General features: G+C 36.5%; 1 protein-coding gene across 1 annotated transcript in view; it reads right to left on the bottom strand.

The window, feature by feature from the left end:
- Positions 1-717: 717 nt before the first annotated feature.
- The window catches only part of SLC44A5 (solute carrier family 44 member 5), a 140,736-nt gene continuing 117,476 nt past the window's right edge, over positions 718-23,977 (bottom strand). The window contains exons 12-22 of the mRNA XM_045583818.1: positions 23,541-23,640; positions 21,469-21,561; positions 20,935-21,022; positions 20,155-20,417; positions 19,540-19,634; positions 12,360-12,463; positions 10,282-10,355; positions 9,565-9,635; positions 9,370-9,458; positions 8,002-8,086; positions 718-1,432 (exon numbers count right to left, since the gene is read on the bottom strand). Of these exons, the coding sequence (XP_045439774.1) occupies positions 1,326-1,432; positions 8,002-8,086; positions 9,370-9,458; positions 9,565-9,635; positions 10,282-10,355; positions 12,360-12,463; positions 19,540-19,634; positions 20,155-20,417; positions 20,935-21,022; positions 21,469-21,561; positions 23,541-23,640 (1,169 nt within the window). The 3' untranslated portion in view covers positions 718-1,325. The remainder of the gene's footprint in view (positions 1,433-8,001; positions 8,087-9,369; positions 9,459-9,564; positions 9,636-10,281; positions 10,356-12,359; positions 12,464-19,539; positions 19,635-20,154; positions 20,418-20,934; positions 21,023-21,468; positions 21,562-23,540; positions 23,641-23,977) is intronic.

The following is a 23,977-nucleotide window of genomic DNA, read 5'->3' as shown; positions in this document are numbered from 1 at the left end:
TGATCATAGATAAATTGATAGTAACTTACTGTTGATTCTCAAAACTTTCACAAATTATCATGTGAGACTGACATCCCTTATACAGTGAATGCTTTATGGATTCTTTCTATATATAACAAACAGCATTCATTTTCTTTCAAGTTAAGAGTACTAGGAAAGTCATTTAAAATTGAATTAGAAATTACACTCCTATTTACATTAGCACAATAAAAGTGAATATATTATAAGCAAACTGATTATTTCATATCAAAAGTTTAAAAATTAAATTACATACATAGAGCACTCCTTGACAGTAATAAACAATCATTTAAAAAGGAGCTATTTAATACATGACATCTGTGAGCACCCTTTCATGGGGTAAAGTTTTCCTTTATAATTTTTCCAAGTTTCCCTTTTTAGTTTGTGTAAAACATTGTCATACCTACTGTATTTTCAAAGATCTACTATAAAAAAGGTTACATTTTTAAACTTCTCACTTTTAGTAAAAAAAAGAAACACAGCAAGTGTCCTTTCAGATTTTTTTCTTGCGTGTAGTACACATTCATGAATGTCCACTAGGCGCAGAGGGCTTTGTTTATGCTACAATGCACTCTGCAGAGCGAGGATATTAAACACACTGAAATGACAAATGGTTTCCAACCAGTGAGCTAAGAGGAAAACAAATGCAAGAAGACTTGTTGTAATCACCAAACATTGCAGGTGTTTTGTTTTGTTTGTAAAACAATGTTTGTAAACTTGCCCACAAAAGCTGGGTAATATTAAACAGCCGGTAAGGCACTTTGTCAGAGAGGACCAAGTCATGAAGGCTGGATGGTTGGCAATTTGTTTAATAGGAAACATGCTACACTTTGAGCGAAATCTGGAGCTGGGCAGTCCTTTACCCATTTACTGCCAAGCAGGAGTGGGGAAAACTTTAAAATTTGCTATTTTGCTTTGTTTACCAATTTCCCCTGCTTAAGTCTTTTAGTTGTGATTTTAAAAATATATACATTAGGAGCTCTCGGTTTAAACCATGTATCATTTTTCAATCTAATATTTCAAAGAACATGAACACAGTCACTAGTATTTTCGAAAACACCCAAGCCACTCTTTTTAAAAATGAACTACAAAACAAAAGGTCTCAGTATAAAAATGTTCCATGTTTTTAACAATTCCCTTGCGACTTCTGATGGCTTCACATATCACAGTATAAGCTTTGGTATAAAACATGCATATAAGAGCCAACAAGGTCGTGAACACAGGGTTCCAAACACAGAGCTCTCGTGGGTCAGACACAGCGGATGAGGAAGAGGGTACACACCGCTGCAGATGACCAGCCTGCACCTCTACTGCGTCGAAGTTTGTGTACTTTTCACCTTCATAATCTTCATCAGAGAGCGATTCATGTAATAGGGTTTTCCAGCAGAACCATCGTTTCTTTCTAAATCTTCCACTAGGAGGAAGAACGGCACAGAGTAAATATCAAAGCAAAACTGTAAGAGAAGTCACAGCGCCATCTGCTGTATTCTTGCGTAACCACAGTTCAAAAATAAAAAATGTATTGGTGGTGGTGGTGGTGGTGGTGGTGGTGGTGGTGGTGGTGGTGGTGGTGGTGTGTGTGTGTGTGTGTGTGTGTGTGTGTGTGTGTGTGTTTAAACAGCATAGTTTGGCATCAACATTATTGTAAACATAACTATGAGAAAACAATCAGCCCTTGTTATTATGTCGGTAAGATATTATCTCATTCTGTGTGCCAGGTGAGGTTCTGTCAATAGTCTATGCCTCACAGCTGCATGACAGGAAATCATGTTTACCTTCTATTGGATGGCAAACTAAAGGATTCACCAGTAATATCTAAATTCACCTTCAAATTCCTAGAAAGTACTATGTTCTCAATGTGATTTCCAAATGACCACACTTTTTTCAAAAATTTATTTTGTTTGGCCAGAAACAATTCAGGTAGTATAATTTTAAAGAAATAAGATTGATAAATTTTAGAATAGTTCCAATCCTTAAATTGCAAATTCTGAAAAATATTGCTGTTTTTCAATTAGTTTTCTTTGAAAAAAAAGTGACTTCTAATTTTTTCCTCAAAAACAATGCTCATTTTTACCCTAATATATTTAAATTACACAAAGAAGTTACTAATGGAGAATATTTTTTTTCTGACAACTATTAAGCCTATAATATGGCTAAAACATAAGTTTTAAATAAATTATTTAGAAATATTCAATCAAATGGGATTCCCTTTTTTGTGATTTTTGTGCCCAAGTTTAGAATGTAACTCCATATAGTTCAGTAAAAACTTTTACTCTAGACAACTTTCTGGCCTAATATAATGTTAAACATATAATACAAGGGGCCCATCTGACACTGTGATCCTAAACTATAGAAAAATCTACCATTTTTAGAAGTCTCCAAATTAATCCCATTTGCCTCTCAATATTCTAACTCTTAGAACAACCATTAGTATAAGGAGAAAATAGGCAACTAGCTTCTCATACATTGATTTATATTTTATTCAAGTGATTTTCAAACTTTTATGTGCATCAGAATCAACTAGAAAACTTCATAATAATCACAAGATGCCCCACACCCAAGCACAATATATCAGAATCTCTTGGAGTGAGGCACAAGTGTCTATATTTATAACAAGTAGTCAGTGATTCTGATACATACAAAAATGAAAAATTGTCTTATTTCATCATTGTGAACTTTTTGACTACTCCTGAAGTGGACTTAATCCTTATAATTTTCAACATTTAAGACAGAGGTAACTATGTTACTAGACGTATTTTTGAATAATAAAATAATAATAACCATCGAGGAAGACAGCTTGTCACTCTTCTCTGAATTACACTTCAAGAAGAATGAGTGTGAAGAAAGCCCCTTATCGAGCTGTGAAGCCAAGTGACACTTTTGACTACAATCATCACAACTAAGCTATTGCAAAGGCCAATATTTTGTATATCTTTCCTATTCATTGGCTTCTTGCTGTTACTGCCATGAAGTCGGTCTAAGTATAGGTTTCCACATTTTAGGATCATTTCATAAATTAGTATTTATATTAGTCTGTAACAAAATGATACAATTCTGGCTCTCTTGGATACATGGATCATAACCAGATAAAAATGTTAGATCAACGTGTTCTTTTCTGTCAATGCATAAACAATCCTTCTACAGAAGCTTAGTGTAAAAGCCAGAAGGATACAACTTGATTCAATGCTCCTTTGGGGGTATGTTTTTACACTGTTGGTTGTATCATATGCACTTGCACACAGGATGGGTAAGCAAAGTGCATGGATGTCTGATTCATGCTTTGTTCTGCCATGCAAAAGACCCAGGCAGGGCTGCCAGAAGCTGGCCTGCCAGCAGAGGTGGGGTATGACAGTAACTTTCTTCCTCAGGCCTCAAGGGACAGCTTTTCTAACCCACAGTAGGTCCTCTTATAAAGGTGCCAGATGAGGGAGCTCTGGAGGACTAATAGCATATTTCCTTAGGGAAAAATCCGAAATGACTTTTCTCTTTCCTCACTGAAAGTTGGGCTAAAAATCAAACCTTTTGTAGAACAAAGCCAATCTCTTTAATCTAGAAAAACAGGTATAATCACAAAAAGATATAATCACTTTTTCTGAAACAAATCCATACTAATTTCTTATATGGTAGGAATCAGAAAATGGGAATTTGTCTCTCTTTAGATTGAAACAAAAGACAGTAAGTTATGTGGCCATTTCAGTTTTGTTTAGAATATTTTTATGGCAGCCTGAGGTTCATTAAAAATGAACATTCCAGAATCGAGATTCAACTTCACTATAAATGCAGTATCACTAAGACAAAGCGGGCTGTGCAGGTCCCACAGTAGTTTTTACTTAGTAACGTTCTCTATTGAACCTGTATAACATTAACATCTACGAGTTTATTATGAACTTGAATCACCCAATGAAATATGCTTCCTAGGGAACCATCAATACAAGTTTCATCACAGCTTAGAGACTTGCCCACTAGCTCGAACAGTACAAATATGACCATAGCACCATATTTACAAGTTTAGTACCATATGCTGGTTAACTATAAATCAATCTTTTTATGGCTAATCCATTATACATTTATAGCACTTTCAAGAGTTGCCTGAATATCCTTTACAAATATACATACACGTATCACAAGAAAGGCTATTAAAGTGCTGCAATGAGAAACAGCACACCGAGTTATAAAAGCTTTGAAAACACATTCGGCAATAGACGTACAAAGAACAAAGTATGCCATTTACTGCCCTTCCGCAGGGACCTCAGTCAGTCCACAACGTCTCCTGGTTCACAGAGGCTACCGTGACCCCAGGCCCAGCACCTCAGGTGGTGCCAGTTCTGGCTTTTTAGAAGCCAGCACAGAAGTTGTACATGACTCAATAGCATCACTTTCTAGTTACAAATGACCGGATTTCCAAAACTGCTTAAAAGTGAGCGGCACTGTTTGGAGCTTTTCTACTCTTTCTGCTTCTGGGGGACGAGGTGCCTCTTGTTCAGAATGCCGTGCAGGGTGGGGGCTATGAAGTAGGGCCTTTCTGTAGATCCATCATTTCTTTCCAGATCTTCACCTGGATATGCAGCAGCCAAAGCGGGCAAAAGCAGCAAGCAGCGGCGGAACAATTATACGCATTTTTATAAATTGGAGAGTGGAACAGGGAAAAATCAGAGAAATCAGCGTTAGAAAGTCAAATACAAGGCAAAAGAGGGCAGTTCCGTTGAAGTGCTGGACAAAATACAGTAAGAAGCATCAGCCGGGAAGCAAGGAGTTTTCCTAAGCCCCACCCACTCCCACGGAGGTTTGGTTTCAAAGTAAACAAAATCTTTCATGCCCTTTAAAAGCATTATCTTTAAATTCTGTGGTTGCTTCTTTTAGAAAGCTTAACTGACACATCCTCTGAGATAAAGCTGAATAAAATGTGTATTGTGATAAATGTAGAACATTTAGCCTGTGATAAATGTAGAACAATAATTGAATACCAAAGTTCCAAGCTACTTTAAATGTTTGTCCAGACCCTAATGCTATAACTGAAAAAACTGAGACCCTGAAATGTAAAACGATCCTCCTAAAATTGAAGGCTCTCAGGCGCCCAGTCACAGTGGCTCAGTGTGGTCCTAAGAACCAGGAGGCCACATGCCCCGGTTGCCAGCTTGATCCCAAGTAGGGGGCCTGCAAGAGGCAGCCGATCAATGATTCTCTCTCATTGATGTTTCTCTCTCTCTCTCTCCCTCTCCCTTCCTCTCTGAAATCAATAAAAATATATTTTAAAAATAAAAAAGCTCTTGGGCAATCAGGATGAGGTGAGGACCCAACCTCTGACACTTCCGTAAGGCACCATGTCCTAAATCCTTGCAGCCTGTCTCAGGTTACATTTAAAAGCAATTACTAGTGTTTTCTAACTTCTGTAATACATGCATTTACCTTGCTGCTTTGCCTAGGCTTACAATAAAGAGATGGGGTGTTCACTGTTTGGTGGTTGGGGGGAAGTACCTGAATGATACTGAGAATTAGGTTTTCTGCAGGTACATACAATTCACAGCAGATAGTATTGATCAATAAATGTATAAATGCAATTTGATTCTAGGTTTTGACTAACACATTATAAAAGATTTGTTATTTATAGCCTTTATTTATTATAACATAAAGGATAAGTAATAGTATACAAAACCATATGATCATAATTTGTGGAATAAGTCTAAATTATTTTCCATCAGAGTCTTTTAGGAATGGTGGATTGCTTGTTTAGTACATTTCTGCATTAAACCTCACAGTGATTTTCCTCACACACCATATGAAAATCTGAGGAAACATGAGAGACACCAAACATTTTTGTTCTTTCTTTCTTAATCATATTTCTGTACTATATATCACATATCATATGTTGCTGTCATCACCCTTGAGGTATTGGTAGGAAGCCTGGTATGAATCATTTTAATAATCATCTATAACTATTCTTTTTTCCCACCCTGGGATCAAAATTCTCAGTGCCCTGTAATGTTAAAAAAAAAAAAAAAAAAAAGATGTCATGTTTCTGTAAATGAAGTGTTTGCAAATGGTTCACCTTTTTTATAACACCAGTTTTACCGGCAGTCAAGATATTAGGTATAAAAAGATATATAAAAAATAAAAGGTACAGCTCTACACAGTCATAATTTGGCTTAGAGTATCATGTGAGAAGAATGTTTGCCAAAGTAAGATGTTGCCCATGGTAACAGCTGGGAAGGGAAAGGGAAATACAACTTGCTCCCCTTGTTCTTTATTATCAAGCGTGAGAGTCCCTGAAAGGAAACAATTCATGTTCAACACACCACATATTGAACAAAGCTAAAAGTATACTTGATTTTCAAGAAGTTAGCAATTATTAATAGAAAAGGGTAGAAAACACTTCTCACTGCTTAAATTTAAAATCTACCGTAAAAATTAAAATGCATAAGATTTGTTAAAGTTTCCAAAGACTGGAAAGGAGGAGGTTCTAGATATTTCCTGAGATATATTTTGAGAAACATTTTTAGTTACAAGAACAGAGACTATCCCAGTGAGAGCCCCCAGAATTGTCCCCATGTTTAGTGTCTGAGATTAAAGCAGAGATCTTGGAACATTTGAGAATTCTCTGCTCTGTCTTAGGCACTACCTTACCCCATGCTTCTCACTCCATCTCAGGTATGAGATTTGTTCAGATGGTTTTTCCTAACAAACCACTGGGATACTATGAAAATATTAAACATTCCAGTTCCATTTTCTGCCAGAGGAAGAGATAATAGAAAGTCCCCCTGACTTCTTTGTTTGGTTACTGAAAATTGATTTTTAAATGTTCAGAAAGAAAATCAAAACAAAAACAAGCTCAAACTATTTTATAGATTTCCTTTGACCATTTCTCCCTGAGGTTGTTAATCTTCTCTCCTGACCCCAGCGTGAAGTTGATACTTATGGGTTATATTTATAACAAATTTAATTTTACACAAGGGGAGTGGATCACTCAGTAGTTCCCTGTTATAGAATGTTTTCTCTACTTTTCTTAAGAGCAATGTGCCAGAGAAATAATCTCTCACAGAGTCTACCTGCAGGTCTAACAAGTTCTGCTCTCAACGACTGACCCTCCTTGCTCTGGGTCTGTGGTCGGCAAACTGTGGCTCGTGAGCCACATGCAGTTCTTTGGCCCCTGTGGCTTTTCACAAACTACCACATCTTGGGTGAAACTATTTTGAAGAAGTGGTGTTAGGAGAAGTTTAAGTTTAAAAAATTTGGCTCTCAAAAGAAATTTCAATTGTACTGTTGATATTTGGCTCTGTTGACTAATAAGTTTGCCGACCACTGCTCTAGGTTGAAGGTGAGTGGCAGATCAAGCTCCTGATGGGCTGTAGGTTTTCCAGGACTTTTAAGATGAAATACTAATGGAAACCATATCCATTTCGTGTATGCATCTTACACATGTCACACAGAGGCACACTCAACAAGTCAGTGATGAAAGCTCTAAAGAAGCGCGTATTTTAACTCTAAGCATCAGAACTGATCTAGCCATTTCCTGGACATGCTCCTCTATGAATCCTCCCCATTTGTCACTGTGTGGCCTAATGGGAACTGGTCCCCATGTGTCTTTGAAACCATTATCAGCTTGGCTTTATCAGAATCAATAAAGGCTCTCCTCAAAGAGTTTCCAGAGCCCAGTCATGTCTTCAGTTCTGTTAATAAAGCACCACAGAATACAATCATTATGATAAATTTTAAAACATTAGGAAATAAAACAACCATTTCATGCTAACACCATGCAATGAAGCCTGTGGTTCATTTCAGTAGCTGATTCTTCTGTGCTTTGCAAATTCCATTCTCTCAGCCATTAAGGTTTCAAGAGCATCCACTCAACAATGTCTCTTTCCAAATAAATAGATTTGGGATTGCAGCCAGGTCATAGCAAACCTACAAGCCAGCTCTGGGCATGGATCTTAACCTCATCTCTTGGCTATCCACTAAAGGGGGGAAACACATATTCTGAAAACTTACAGAAGCAGATGAAAATTGTATCAATACACATTGCATAGACACTGAAGAACCCGTGTGCAACTAGGTAAGATCCAGCAATGATTGTCTGTAAATGAATAAAGGAGAGAATGGTGATGTCATTAACTCGTCTAGAAGAACAATAATGCAGCTTTAATGAAAGTCACCTTGAGAGAGCTTGGAAGTGGTCTGTGTTGAGGAAGATTTCAATATAGAGACCAGAAAATATTCAATTATAATGTTTTTGAGTGCTATGTACTGGGATTTAAATAAAATGTACTAGATCACCTGCCAATTTTCTTACCATTATCCCCGATGCCTACCAAATAGATCCCATATTTATGATTCTGGGCACGGAGGCAGTAAAGCATAGGAGTTAAGAGCACACACTGCTCAGGCTTGAAGCACAGCTCAGGTGTTTCTTTACCACGTTACTTAACCTGTCTGTCCTCCTCTATGAAAGTGTTGGTGGGAGAGGGGGGAATGTGAATAATAGTATTTATGACACATAAATTGAGTGAGTTAATATATTATAATAGATGCCAGAGGACTCCACCCAGGTCCCCTCCAGCTGCATATCTACCCCCCAGTTTGGGGGAATGTAAGCTGCTTCATTGGTACAAATTGCCCTCCTTGCAGAGAACTGCCTCAGCCAAAGCTACAGCCCCACCCAGGGGCAACCTTTGGGCAACAGCTGCCTCAGGCAGCATATAAAAGCTCAGTCTCTTTGTCACAAATTCCTATAATTGTGCTGAAGGCCTCAGCTATAACTGCAACTTGGATTGGCTCTTTCCTTTGCCAGGACTGCCCTCCTCACTTCCTTAAAAGTGTATCTCAGGAGAACACTTCCTAATAGATCTCTCCTGTGCAATCCTCTGTCTCAGTTTGTTTCCAAGGAACCCAACTTTTGAAGCAGGCTTGGCACAAAGTAAGCCTGATAATGTTAGTTATCATTACCTCTCTTATTCCTTTTTGTACTTTTTTTTCTCTCTCTGATAAATTTATACTATGAATATAAATTGTGTTTCCTCAAAATTCGTATGTTGAAACCTATCTCCAATGTGATGGTATTTGGAGGTGGAGCATTTGAGAGGCAATTCGGTTGTAAGGGTGGAGCCCTCATGAATAAGATTAGTGCCCTTATAAGAGGAGGCAGGAGAGAGATTCTCTCTCTCTACCTTGTTAAAATGAAGCAAGGAGGTGTCCCTTTGCAAACCAGGAAGAGAGGCCATCATCAGGAACCTAGCCTGTGGGCATCTTGACTTTGGACTTCTCTGCCTTCAGTATGTGTGAAAAATAAGTTCCTGTTGTTTAAGCCACCCAGTCTATGGTATTTTGTTACAGCATCTGGACTAAGACACCAGCTCTTACCAGCAAAGGTACCCAGTAGTAATTTAAAGATGTTGGTCCTTCTATAATTATTGAGACTCTCTGTGTGAAGAGTAAAAAGCCCAGGACACCTACAATGAAAAGGCAAAACATGTATATTATGCATTTGCAAAGGAATATAGCTTTTTGTAGTAGTTTCTCTAAGCACCTAATAAACTTTTTATTATTATTACTTACCTATACTCCCAGTAACTAGTATTTTCCCCAGGACAAGTACAAAGTCTGTAACTTTATCCATAACTGCAACTCTAAGAATCAGAAAAAAACAAAGTGGGTTGTTTGTGTGTGTTCTTTTTGTTTGTTTGTTTTTGTGTGTGTGTGTGTGTTTACATGCATTAGTTGAAATTTATGAGAATAAATAATTCATTAGTTCATTTTGATGCATATTTGCTGTAACTTTGGCATTTGTTAAATGTAAGAATTAAAGTTTTGGGATGAATTCCCGACTCATTCTTAATGAAGTAAACAGAAGATGACATGATAAGGCTGTAGGATGCTATTGGTGGTGTCAGCCTCCCTACCTAACTCATGGCCTAGACATCCTGAACCCAAAGGATGCTGCTTTGATTCTCTGATTTTTTTCACTCAGACTATCAATTTTGGGAGAGAGAAATGTTCAGAGACATGATGATAATGTCCATGTGAGGGATTTCTTAAAAAGAAGGAATAAAACTAAATAAATGCTAGTGGGTGTAAAGACATCAGTGAGTGATGGCAGAAATAATTCTAAGATATAAAAATAAATGACTGATGTGACAAAGAACATTTAACTCTATTGAATTAAAAGACAATATTAATGTTTAAGATGACTGCCAACACTTTAATAACAACATGTGAAGTATGTACTGCTCAAGGTTCAGCAAATTGATTACAATGTTCAACCTGATTACTTACTTTAAAATATTTCTTATCAGCAGCTCGAAAGCATCTCTTGCAGACCTGCAGAAGTTCTTGCCATATATTGCAATCTGAGGAAGACAGTTATTATTCTGGAGTCAGTAATCCTGACAAGACCAAGGGACAATCCAATAACAGGAAAACAAATCAATTATCTGTCACCCATTCAGCCATGTACTCTCATTTCACTTTCCAACATTTGGATTTGTGGGAGGCATGGGAACTATGTGTCCTCAGCTCTGCACAACTCTCCGTGTTGTTGACAATAAGGTCTGCTTCAGATGCTATATATCCCATTAAACCCTATGGAGATTGGACAACTTCAAATAGTTTCTCAAATCTTTTCTCAAATCTCAGGGAACAGTTTATGTCTTTGAAGCATTTGGCTGGGGTTTATTGCTAAATGGGTTAAATGTGTCAGAGATCATACTAAAAATTACTCTCAGAGCCCTTACTGGTTTGGTTCAGTGGATAGAATATTGGCCCCTGGACTGAAGGGTCCCAGGTTCAATTCCGGTCAAGGGCACATACTTTGGTTGCAGGCTTAATCCGTGGCCCTGGTTGTGGTGTGCAGGAGGCAATCAATCAATGTATCTTCCACACACTGATGTTTCTCTCTCTGTGTCTCTCCCCTTCCCTTCCACTCTCCCTAAAAATCAATGGAAAAATATCCTTCGATAAAGATTAACAACAAAAATTACTCTCAGAATCTCAGTGCCTTTCAATACACTTTACTTACAACAAGAAGCCTCAATACAACATTCCCACTGGAAGAATATTAATGACTACTTAAATCTTCATAACTATTTGAGACATTGCTGCAAACCCTGTATCCCTGTGATAATAAGCAAGTGTCATTAGACTGTAGTTGCTAAATTTTAAAAGAATTTTATTTTTGGATTTCCTATATTTAAAAATTTCTTCAGAAGCCTCCATATTCCTTAGGAAATAAGAAACAAATTTAGTTAGGTATTGCCACATGTCACAACATAAGATTCACACAGAAAAGGAATAGACCCTTCCTTTAAAATATATAAAACACAAATTAGAAAGATCTTTTCTTCTCAGAGTAAAACATAGACCAAGCTTTCTTCTCGATAAACTATATCAAAGACACACAAAATCACTTTTATTCTAGCACATTTTAAAATTTCTAAGATAACTGTTTTCCCTCTTCAAAAAGATTTTGAAAGTGATAATGAAGTGCAGCTAATTTCTATCTCAACTAGGAAAACATAGCCTTGAATCACTTAAGCGGCTGGTTCACAAATTCATATATCCACACTAGAGGCTCAGTGCATGAATTTGTGCATGGCTGGGATGCCTCAGTCTGGCAGGTGATCAGGGCTAATAGGGGCTGTATCTCCCAGTCTCGATTGGGGCTGATCAGGGCCAGACAGGGGGAGGGACCATGGAAGGTTGGCCAGAACAGGAGGTTGGTTGAGGGAGTGCACTTACCACCAGGGGGCAGTTCCTGCATTGAATATCTTCCTCCTGGTGGTCAGTGGGCATCTTTTGGTCTTTCAGTCACTTAGGCTTTTATATATGTAGACTAGAGACCCGGTACACAAAATTCCTACATGGGGGAGGGGTGTACCTCCCTAACTGCCCTCCCTTGCTGGCCTAGTCCCCAGAACTGCCCTCCCCTACATGCTTGGTCCCCCCTAATTGCCCTCCCCTGCAGGCCTGGGTTCCTCCCAACCACTTTCCCTGCAGGCCCAGTCACCCCCAACTGCCTTCCTTTGCCAGCCTGGTCACTCCTAACTGCCCTCCTCTGCAGACCTAATTGCCCCCAACTGCCCTCCCTTGCAGGCCTGGTGGTCCCTCCCAACAGCCCTCCCTTGCTGGCCATCTTGTGGTGGCCATCTTGTGTCCACATGAAGGCAGCCATCTTTGACCACATGGGGGTGGCTATCTTGTGTGTTGGAGTGAACAGTCAATTTGCATATTACTCTTTTATTGGATAGGATGTGATAAATTCAACTGCATGATCTAAAAGTGCTTTAGAGATGGAAATGTAGACATGGGGTTTGGGTTTACAAAGAAGTTTAGTAAATAAAAAATAATCTACTTACCATAACATAGGCATTTCTGTTCAAAAACTTTACCACTTTTTCCAAGCACCAAAAACAGCATTTCAGGCATTGATGTAGAAATTTGGCAATGTTGTTCTGGTTATCTATGAGGAGATATTTACATCTATTAATGATTTGCAACTAAACTCTCTGAGTAATAAAATAAATTAAAAATTTTTCAATGGCTTTACATTTTTTAAGTTGCTCTAAAATATATACAAACTTACCATTTTAGCTATTTTTAAATGTACAATCCAATAGCATTAAGTACAATCACAATGTTGTGCTACCATCACTATCCATTTCCAGAACTTGTCATCATATCAAACTCTATATCCATTAAAAATAACTCCTCTCTCTCCCCTTCTCCCAGTCCTGGTTACCTCTACTGTACTTTGTATCTGTATGAATTTGCTTCTTCTATACCACATATCACTTGACATAAAGTTTCTTAAGGTTCATCATTTCATTCTTTTTTTTTTTTGAGATGGATAACATTCCATTGTATGTGTACATTACATTTTCTTTATCCTTTATCTATTGATGAAATTGGGTTGTTTCTACCTATTGGTCATTGTGAATAATGCTACTGCTGTGATCATTGCTGTTCAAGTATCTATTAATGATTTGCAACTAAACTCTTTGAGTAATAAAATAAATTATTTCATTGAGAGCCACTGCTTTCAATTCTTCTGAGTGTATATATCTAGAAGTGGAGTTGCTCATCAGCTAGAAATCCTATTTTTTTATTTTTGAGGAATTGCCACACAGTTTTCTGTGGTGGTTACACCATTTTACATTTCCACCAGCAATCTACATTTCTAATTTATCCTCATCCTACAAACACTTGTTATATTCCATTTTTTAACAGTAGCCATTCTAATGGATGTGAAGTGGTACCTCATTATGGTTTTGACTTGCATTTTAAAAATGATTAATATTGAGCCTCCTTTCATGTGCTTATTAACCACTTGAATAATCTTGTTTGGAACAATGTATTGATATGTGCCAATTCTTTGTGTGAGACCAAGGAACTTCCCTCCTTCCATGGATGCACTGAGTGTACAGCTACATGGAGTAATCTCCTCTGAGGGAAATCCAAAGACTAGCTCAACGACACAGACATCAGATAACCAAGAAAACCCCCACGCTAAAATGGGTAGGAAAGGCTGAAGCATACCACCCTATAGACTCCACTCTCTGCACAATACCATACACTTGGGATAATATATCCAATTCTCAGCTTCTCCTGAGGAGTGAAGTGTTTGGACAGCACATCTAGGATTCCAACTTTTGAGGCTCCCACCCATGTGGCAGGTCTTCAAAACAGCCAACAGACAAGTCCCATAGGAACAAAGAGGCAGTTTTTAACAGGTATATATGCTAGTACTCACTGTAGCTATCCTCTCAGGGCATAGCACACAGAGTTCAGGCAAAGACACGGGATCTGACTACATATTTTATAACCTGTAACCCAAAATTCTGGCTTTCTAATTTGCATGCATCTAGGAGCAAACAACGATCCTCTATGGAGCCTGTGGAAGCTGGTAGGCACTTCCACCACCTTCTTTCTCTATCTCACTGCATTTATAACACTTGGTCACCAACATCTCTTTGGAAAGTTGCTTGTACACATGCCTAGTGCCATAGTATTTAAGGTTGCTGCCCGAGGGCTGGTTCCCAGTTCTGGCCATTTTAGCCAGCAGGTCTTGAATTCATGACTCTTAGGACTATAGCAAACAAAGAAGCAGTTTTTAAATGGTGCAAGAGCACCCTCCCCACAACCACCACCATGGCTATACGCCCTGTCTCTGTGCAGAGGGAGCAGGCAAAAACACCCACCTCTCAGTTTCTCATTTAAAGATGCTAAACTGCATACTGTCCCAGCTGCTCTCTGAGCATCTGGTTTCTAGTCAGCCTGCATCTAGGTTTTGCCAATGATCTTCCCCTTTGAGACACCTACAGGTCTTGGGAGCCACCAAGAATAACTATGGTGGGTAGGACAATTACAGTTTTAAGAGAACCAGAAGCTTGAGGTAGGCTAATTGATAGCATTCATCTCCTATATGAGACCAGTCTGACATAAGGGGAGAGGTGACTTTTTCATTCAATGCACATTAACCAAAACAGAGTCAAGAAAAAATAAAGAAACAAGGAAATACATTTCAAACAAACAACAATAACAAGATAAATCTCCAGAAACTGACTGTGTGTGTGTGTGTGTGTGTGTGTGTGTGTGTGTGTGTGTGTGTATTTCAGAGAGGAAGGGAGAGAAAGATAGAAACATCAATAATGAGAGGGAATAATTGATTGGCTACCTCCTGCACACCCACTACTGGAGATCAAGCCTGCACCCTAAATACAAAAGCAAACATAAACTGTTATGAAGGGAGAAATAAACAGTAATATAAAGATAGTAAGGGATTTCAATACTCCACTTTCAATAATGGATAGAGCAATCCAGACAGAAAATCAAAAATAAAACTTTAGACTTAAATTACATGTTACACTTAAAGAATCTAATAGACATTTACATTACATTTGATCCTACCGCAGCTGAATATACAATACATTCTCCTCAAGCACACATAAAATATTCTCCAGAATAGATAATGTTAATCCACAAAACAGGTCTTAATAAATATAAAAGGACTAAAATCCTATAACCTATCTTTTCTGACCACAGTGGTATGAAACAAGAAAAAAAAAAAGGAATATTCACCAATGTGTGGAGATTACACAACATGCTACTGAACAATCAATAGATTAAAAAAAAATCAAAGAGTATCTTGAGACAAATGAAGATGAAAATACAACACATCAAGTAGATGGAATACATCAAAGTAATTTTAGAGGGAAGTTCATAGCAATAAATACCTGTGTTAAAGAAAAGTCTGATCTCAAACAATCTAACTTTATACTTCTAGAAACCAGAAAAAGAAGAACAAATTAAGCACATAGTTAGTAGAAGAAAGGAAGTAATCAAGACCAAAGTATAAATAAATGAAATAGAAAATAAAAAGACAATGTAAAAGATCAGTGAAGGAAACAGCTGTTTTTTTGAAAAGATAAACAAAATTGACAAACCTTTAGCTACACTAATTAAGAAAAGAAAAGACAAATACAGAAATTAAAGTGGAGACATTACAACTAATACCACAGAAATATAAAAAAAATTATGAGTCTATGAATAATTATACATCAACAAATTAGAATACCTAGAAAACACAACTTTCTAGAAACATGAAACCTACCAAGACTGAATCATAATGAAATAAAAATTTTAATTTGAATCAGAAATCAAAAACCTCCCAACAAAGAAAAGAATTAGACGGCTTCACTCATGAATCTTACCAAACTTTTAAAGAAGAATTAACAGCAACCCTTCTCAAACTCTTCCAAAAAAATAGAAGTACAGGGAACATTGCCAAACTCATTTTGTGAGGCCAGCATTATACTGATACCAAAGCCAGATAAGGACACGAGAAAAGAAAATTGCAGGCAAATATCCCTGACAAATATAAATGCACAATTCTTTGACAAAATATTAACAAACTAACTGGTTATAGTAGGGCTCAACATAATCAAAGCTATATATGACAAGCTCACATCTAACATCATACTCAAAGGTGAAAAGCTGAAAGCTTTTCCTCTAAGATTAGGAATAAGACAGAGATACCTACTCTCTCCCCTTATATTCAACAGAGTACTGGAAGACATAGCCAGAACAATTAGGCAAGTAAAACAAACAAACAAACAGCATGTAAATCAGAAAAAAAGAAGTAAACTTGCCTTTATTTGCAGGTCACATGACATTATATATATATTTTTTAAAAGCCTACTGTCTCCAACAAAAAGCTATTAGAACATAAACAAATTCAGTAAAGTTTCAGAAAACAAAATCAATATATAAAGATCAGCTGCATTTCCATACATTAACAACTATTAGAAAGAGAAATTAAAAAAACAATTTCCTTGACAATTTCACCAGAAACAATAAATATGTAGAAGAAATTTAAACAAGGAGGCAAAAGACCTGTGCATCAAAAACTGTAAACTATTAGTGAAAGAAATTGAAGAAGGCACAATAACAAATATTCCATGTTCATGAATTAGAATAATTAGCATTGTTAAAATGTTTATAGTACTCAAAGCAATCCACAAGTTCAATGCAATCCCTATCAAAATTCCAATAGTATTGTCTACATAAATAGAAAAGAAATCTAAAATTTGTATGAAACTACAGAAGAGTTCAAATAGTCAAAGTAATTGAAAAAGAAGAACGAGCTGAAGACATTATACTTATTGATTTCAAACAATAGTAATCAAAACAGTGTGGTAGTGATACAAAAATTAATCCATAAATGAATGGAACAGAGAGAGCAGAAATAAATTCATGCATATATGGTCAATTAATTTTTGACAAAGGAGCGAAGAACATACAATGCAGAAATGATGGCATCTTCAATAAATGGTGTTAGGAAAAGTAGAAATATACACACAAAAGAATAAAATTGGACCGTTATCTTACACCACACATAATAATCACTTCAAAATGGATTAAAAAATTGAAAGTAATTCTGAAACATAAACTCCTAGAAAACATAGGGCTAAGTTCTTTGACATTGGTATTGGCAATGATGTTTTGAATGTGACACCAAAAGCAAAGTCAACAAAAGCAAAAATAAACAAATGGGAATACATCCAATTAAAAAGTTATGCACAGCAAAGAAAACCATCAATAAAATGAAATGGCAACCTATGGAATGGTGGAAAAATTGGAAACTACATATATGATAAGGGGTTAATGTATAAAATATATAAAGAACTCAATAGCAAAAAATCCCCAAATAACCCAATTTAAGAAAATGGGCAAAAGACCTGAATAGACATATTTCCAAAGAAGAATAGGTAAAAGGAAAAGGAAAAGTAGTCAACATTAGACCAATAGGTAAAAGGAAAGGTAATCAACATTACTAATCATGTGGAAAATGAAAATCAAAACCACACTGAGATATCCACCACACACCTGTTAGTATGTCTACTGTCAAAAGGACAAAAAATAAGTGTTGGTGAGGACTTGGAGGAAAGGGTACACTGTACACTGTTGGTGGAATGTAAATTGGTGTGTCCACTATGGAAAATAGTATGGAGTTCCTCTAGAAATTAAAAATAGAATGACTACATGACCTAGCAATTCCACTTCTATGTATATATCTGAAGGAAATGAAGTCACTATCTCAAAGAGGTGTCTGTGCTCCCATATTCTCTGTAGCATTATTACAATATCTAATATATTGAAACATATCATTTGATGCATCAGTGGATAAAGGAAATATGGTACACAGTGGAATATTTTTCAGCCTTAAAAAAAAGAAGCAAATCCAGCTTTAGTAACAACAGACATGGACATGGAGAGCATTATGCTAAGTAAAATAAACCAGATAGAAAAAGACAAATATGCATGGTATCACTTACAAGTGCAATCAAACATAACGTTGAGTTCATACAAACAGAAAAGAATGGTGGTTCTACAGGTTAAGTGGTGGAGGACATAGGGAGAGGGTGGTAAAAGGGTGCAAACTCTCTTTAATAAGATGGATAAAGGTTATAGGATCTAATGAATAACGTGGTAAACAAAATTTGCTAAGAAAATAGAACTTAAATGTTTTTATCAAAAAAGAATAGAGAAGGTAAATATGTGAGGTGAAGTAGTGGATGTGTTTATTACATTGAATGTGGGAATTTTTTTTTACAATGTATATGTATACCAAATCATCATGTGGTACACTTTAAACATATTACAATTTTATAGGTCAATTATATATCAACTAAGCTCAGAAATTTTTATATAATTAAAAAATTCTTTGCCCATGTTGAATTGGGTATATTGTTGAGTTGTAGAAGTTCTTTAGACATTGTAAATATTGGTGGCTTATCTAAGAATATGATTTGCAAATATTTTCTCCCATTTTGAGGATTGTCCACTCTTTTGAAAGTGCCTCTATGCTTTCTTTATTATTTTGATGAAGTCTAATTTGTTTTTTCTTTTGTTGTCTATATATGAAAATCACCAAATCCAATGTCATGAAGATTTCTTTTATCTATTAATAAGAGTTTTTAATCACTTTTAAATCATTGATTTTATTACAGATGTCCTCCTTAGACTTTGCCTCCACCTTATACTTTTAGCTTTTATGATCAATTTTTAAATATATTTTAAAATATATGTTTTTATTGATTTTAGAGAGAGTAAGTGAGAGGGACAGAGATAGGAACATCAACGAAACGTAAACATCAATCAGCCTCCTGCATTCTCCCACTGGGGATTGAGCCCACAACCTGGGCATATGCCCTGACCAGGAATCCAGCAGTGACCTCTTCATGGGTTGATGCTCAGCCCCTGAGCCATACCGACCGGGATTGAAATATTTTTATATGATGTAAGGTAAGGGTCCAAATTAATTCTTTTGCATATAGATACCCAGTTTTACTAGTAACAGTAGTTGAGAAAAACTGTCCTTTCCACATTGAATGAGCTTATATGTGAGGATTTATTTTGGGACTCTCTATTCTAGTCCACATCCATATGTCTGTCCTTATGTCAGTGCCACACTGTTTTGATGACTGTAGCTTTGTATTAAGTTTTAAAATCAGGAAATGTAAAATGTTCCAAATTTGTTGTTCTGTTTCAAGATTGTTTAGGCAGTTAATAATTTTTCAAAGTGCATTCTAAACAGATTGTATGTTTATAAGCTGCTATATGTATTATGTATGAAGATTTATGCCAATGACTCCATATTTATATTTTAAGCCCAACCTGTCCTAAGCTCTAGACTTGAAACTGCCTGACAATTCCAGCATGCTTCTCAATATTAGCATGTCACAAACACAATTTTTAATCTCTTTGAAATTTGCTTTTTCTGGTTTTGACATCTTAGAAATAGCATCACATGCTTTTTCTCCCTTTCCTTCACTACTGCTCCTATCCCCCATCCCCTCCCATATCCAACACTTCAGTAAGTCCTGTTGGCTTTTCCTTCCAAATATATCCCCAATCTAACCACCTTCATCCTTAGTACCCTAGTGACAGTCATCATGTTTCCTGCAACCACCTGCCCAATCTGTGCTCTTCATAGAAGTCAGAAAGTCTGAGAAAAGATGAATTCTGGTATCTTACCTTTAATACATTTATCCAAATATTGTAGGAATATCCTAAATATCTGAATTAATGCAAGAAGTAAGGAACCAAATGCTAGAGATCCTGTGTGATATCTGGGCAAAGACAAAATGAGAGTAAAAGTTAGGATACCTTTACTATTCACTAAAGGATGTTAATAGTAAACAATTTCTATAGGAAAAAGGGATGTGCAGGGAACTGATAGGAAAGAGCTTCTTACACTCTCCTATTCAGATTGGTGAAGGTTTAGTTTTAAAATATACCTATATATTTGCCCTTTATCTACAAAAATGATACCGATAGCCTGTCAGCATAATATATGTAGGGTGTTTGATCTGAGCAATGGAGAGACAGAGCAGAGTTAATCCTTAATCTTTAATATGGTTTCCTCCGCTACCTCTAATCTCTAGTAACCTATTGTTTTTAGAAGAACAGGAGTAGTGGCCTGGGCAGGGAGTATAAAGTTGTGGCTATAAAACCAGACAGAGCCAATGAACATCCATGAATCTTGAATCATACTTTTGAGCTCACTTGTACCTTACCACTTGAATGATAAGCACAAGATTGAGTTATAAGCACATTAAACATAACTTGGAAAATAGACCTGGGGCTCACCGTATGGCTCGTCCAAACGCAGTAAAAAGTGGATACGGTGGGATGTCATTAGGTTTTCTGAAGGCCCAGTAATAAGAAGCAAAGGTACCTGCAAGGGTACACTGACCCAATGCAATGACAAAGTTTATCAGCCAGAGAAAAACAAATAAATTGAATATCTGGAAGGTAGAGATGTATCGATAGTACAGGCCGTTTCCACCATAGAAAGCAAAGTTACACTGAGCACGAGGGCAAGCTCTGGATATTTCACTTGTGTTAAAAATCTGCACTCAGAAAAAACAACAACATGGACAATAGAATGTTAAATACTATTGCAAGATAACACCCACCCTGCATTTCGTTTTGTGTACCCCTCACCCCTACCCCCAGCTGTTCTTTTTCCATGAGCTTCTGCTGTTATTTCTATTTTCAATCACATCACTTTATTAGAATCCTTCAATGAGCTCTGAAAAGTATCTCTCGTTTTCCATCCTATGTTCATCCCTCTTTACCCCCTTTAGTTTCACATTTATTAGCGAGGTTGTTGACAATACCTGCTTCTTGGGTATATGATAAGACAAATGAGATCATGAGATCAGGAAATAATAGAACTTTCCTTCTAGTCTGTCTCCCCTCTCCCCCATTTTCAGTGTTCTGCTAACTCCTGACCCATTCTCCCCTTCTCCACAGTGACCCCTCTCACTATACAGGGTCTCTATTTCAGGATAGCTCCTACAAGTGCTAGGTGAAATGCAGTAGTGTTCTGTATGAAAGTTAAAGAAGAGAGTTTCTTTTACTTACCTCTGGGTCACAGGTTCTATTGTCATATTTACATTGCCCATTTGGGGTTATGACTTTGTATATGGGTGTCCCTGATGTAGCCAAGTAACTGAATAAACTCTATTAAGGATAAATTATTTGCTGGTAAATTGAAAATAAATAGACATGAAAATAATGCAAGTAACTTAAAAATCTTTTGAGAGATTAACTTCAAGTAACATCTAACATTTTAATAATTAAGACCCAGGGTAATATAACATGGATCAGCTCCACTAAGGTGCCTCTTAAAAACATTAAAATATGCAAAAGCTTTTTAAGCTTATCACCAAAGAGAAGTACCATATATAAAGACAAACTCAAACAAAATCTACTGTCTGACCTAAAAAAGGGGAAATGCAATTGGGAGTCTGACATCTTTTTTAGAGATTGGCAGAAAAAAAAAATCAGTTATTTTTTTAGGATGTTCCTAATGTTCCCAGGATGAAAACTACTGAACTCCTGGTTCCTGAATAGTGGGTGACCTGAGGTTCAACTTGGTAAACTACCAAAGGATACACTGCTATCACTGCCCAGTAGCAAATACAGATTGAGAGCAAAAAGAAAGTTAAAACTGGATAAATTAATGTAGTAGGGACATATCCAATGGCTCTGAAATAAAACAAATAGTTGAAATTCAAAATGATCCAGTGTTATAATTTCTCTAATAAAATTTTATTTGTTAGAACTAGAAATAAAACTTAAGACTGGATTAATTCTAAGAACAGTGATCATAACCAGTAACTCTCATTGGCTGATCATGCTGGCATATTCTTAGTTGGTTTTAAACTTTTATTGATTGATAGACTGATTGATTGTAACTTACAGACATTATTTCAATGCTATGTTTGAATCCTGATCAAATTTCCCCAAACTTTCTCTTCTTTGTTTATTTATCATAAAGCTTTGATACATTATAATCATAACATTTTTTCCTTTTGATTAGATTCTTAGACTTTTAAAATTGAAGAGGACTTTGACAGTCATCTCATCAAATGTGTGAATCACTCCTTAATTCGGGAATCTTTTTTTGTACTATTTCAAAATATGGTTATAAGCCCCTGGTGACCACACTTATAGCAAATTATTTGTATGTGACACAGCTTATTCTATTTCTTACCCACATATTAGAAAATTCTTCCTTAACTGCCTTTCACATCCACTGCCTTCTGGAGAAGAAATGGCCACCTTTTAAGGCAGTACTCCTTCAAAGTAACTCATCCTTTTATTCTTCAGGATAATCATACTTTTGACATTTCCTCACTAGACATAATGGTCACTCACTAGTTGCCCTGTCCCTAACTACTTTCGAGCAATCTTTGCAGCATATGACATTGGATTATGTCCAACAGTGTTTGATACAGCCACTGAGAACTCTGGTGGAACTATTTCCACGGCTAATGAACTGAAACATCTTAAATTCCTTTTGAATTTATTACCTTCTCCACATCACTGGTTGAGCTATACTGTAGTTTCCTTTCTTCAGACACTAATATTGAGCATACTTCTTCCTGTTTATTGTATACTCATACACATGTATTCTAACTTTTTTTTCCTTGAACAAATTATCAACCTGTCACAGTTGTATTAGCCTCTTAACACACACACACACACACACACACACACACACACACACACACTCATATACACATTAAGAAGTGTAATAGGGGGGGCAAGTAACAGTGCATTGCACAATATCACATTATCTTAAAAATCCAGAAAATCAGTAGTTCTCAGTGACTAATGATAGGGCTTCAGTTATTGTGGGAAGGAGAGAGAGTTTAATTTATCAAACTGCAAGTTTGATAATTTGGTCCTGGGTCATTAACAACGTAGTTTCCATCATCCTAAATAGAGAGTACGGTCTGGGGGCTTTCTTTGTTTCTTCCATGCATCATTCACAAGTTTAAAGTACTATTCTCAAGCCACCTTTTGGAATAGTTTAGAAACTGTAGGTGTTATTATCTCCCAGCATGAATTTATGAAAAACTTAGTGTTTATTTTATAGCATTTAAAAAATAAGAATGGCTCTGGATATAAAGTTTTTCTAAATTAAGAGCTGTAGAAACAAAATGTATAGTCTAGTACTGCTAGGATCAATTATTTTTCCTATTGGCAAATTTTGTCATTCATATGTCAATGGTAATAGATGTAATTGACTTTCTAGAATTATGGTGGTTTAAGGTTCTGCAAATGATTTCAGCCATTAATATTAACATTTGACTCAGTATGGGAATAACACAACATGCAATATAACTAACTGTTATATAGCACTTTATTACCTAGTTTCACATATGTTATTCTCCTACCATATATTTGGTGTTTTTTAAAAAGTGCTAATATATAGACTAGACAGGTTTTAACCTTACTTTACCCCATGATAATTGAGGTCTTAGGAATATTGAAGGGCATGTTAGCATGGCCTTTCTAATAACTGGCTGTCTGAACTCAAACAAGCCATCTTAAAGGGAAAATAGATTTCTTTAACAAGTCTTCTTAAAGGGAGATTAGTCTGGGGCAGCTATACCATAGGCAGCTCCTGCCTGGGCTGACAGATACACTTTAGGGGAGTTTTCCCATGGGCGTCTTACTTGCTCCCTTCCTTCAGGAGGGCGATGGAGATTCGGATCCTGTCCCTAAGGAAGATCAGCAGGAGGATGATAAGCACTTCGAGGATGCTGAGGATTACCACTTTAAACAGAAAAAGAAATTAGTGTGCAGCACACATCAATCCTAAAAAAACAAACTTCCTCTGCAGAAGTTAGAACTGGGTTTCATGGTTATTTCAGCCAATTCAGACATTCATAGTTTCAGACAATCTTAGAAATCCACTTTCAAAACCCACAAGAAATGCTAAGAAATCTAGATGAAAACCTTTAGCTGAAGTTTGAACAACTCAAATGGACAGGCTTTATGTATGGAAACATGTCATGTAATTTGTAGAAATGGGAAAACAGGCATGAAAGGCAGCCTTAGGCAACTTGAAATGTTTCACTTTCAGCTTCACTGAGTAAGAGATCATTACAAA

Source organism: Pipistrellus kuhlii, unplaced genomic scaffold (assembly GCF_014108245.1).
Source record: "Pipistrellus kuhlii isolate mPipKuh1 unplaced genomic scaffold, mPipKuh1.p scaffold_m20_p_2, whole genome shotgun sequence".
In the NCBI taxonomy this organism is placed as follows: domain Eukaryota; kingdom Metazoa; phylum Chordata; class Mammalia; order Chiroptera; family Vespertilionidae; genus Pipistrellus; species Pipistrellus kuhlii.
Note: the sequence above shows the minus strand (reverse complement) of the source record. Positions and strands in the feature narration are given on the sequence as shown.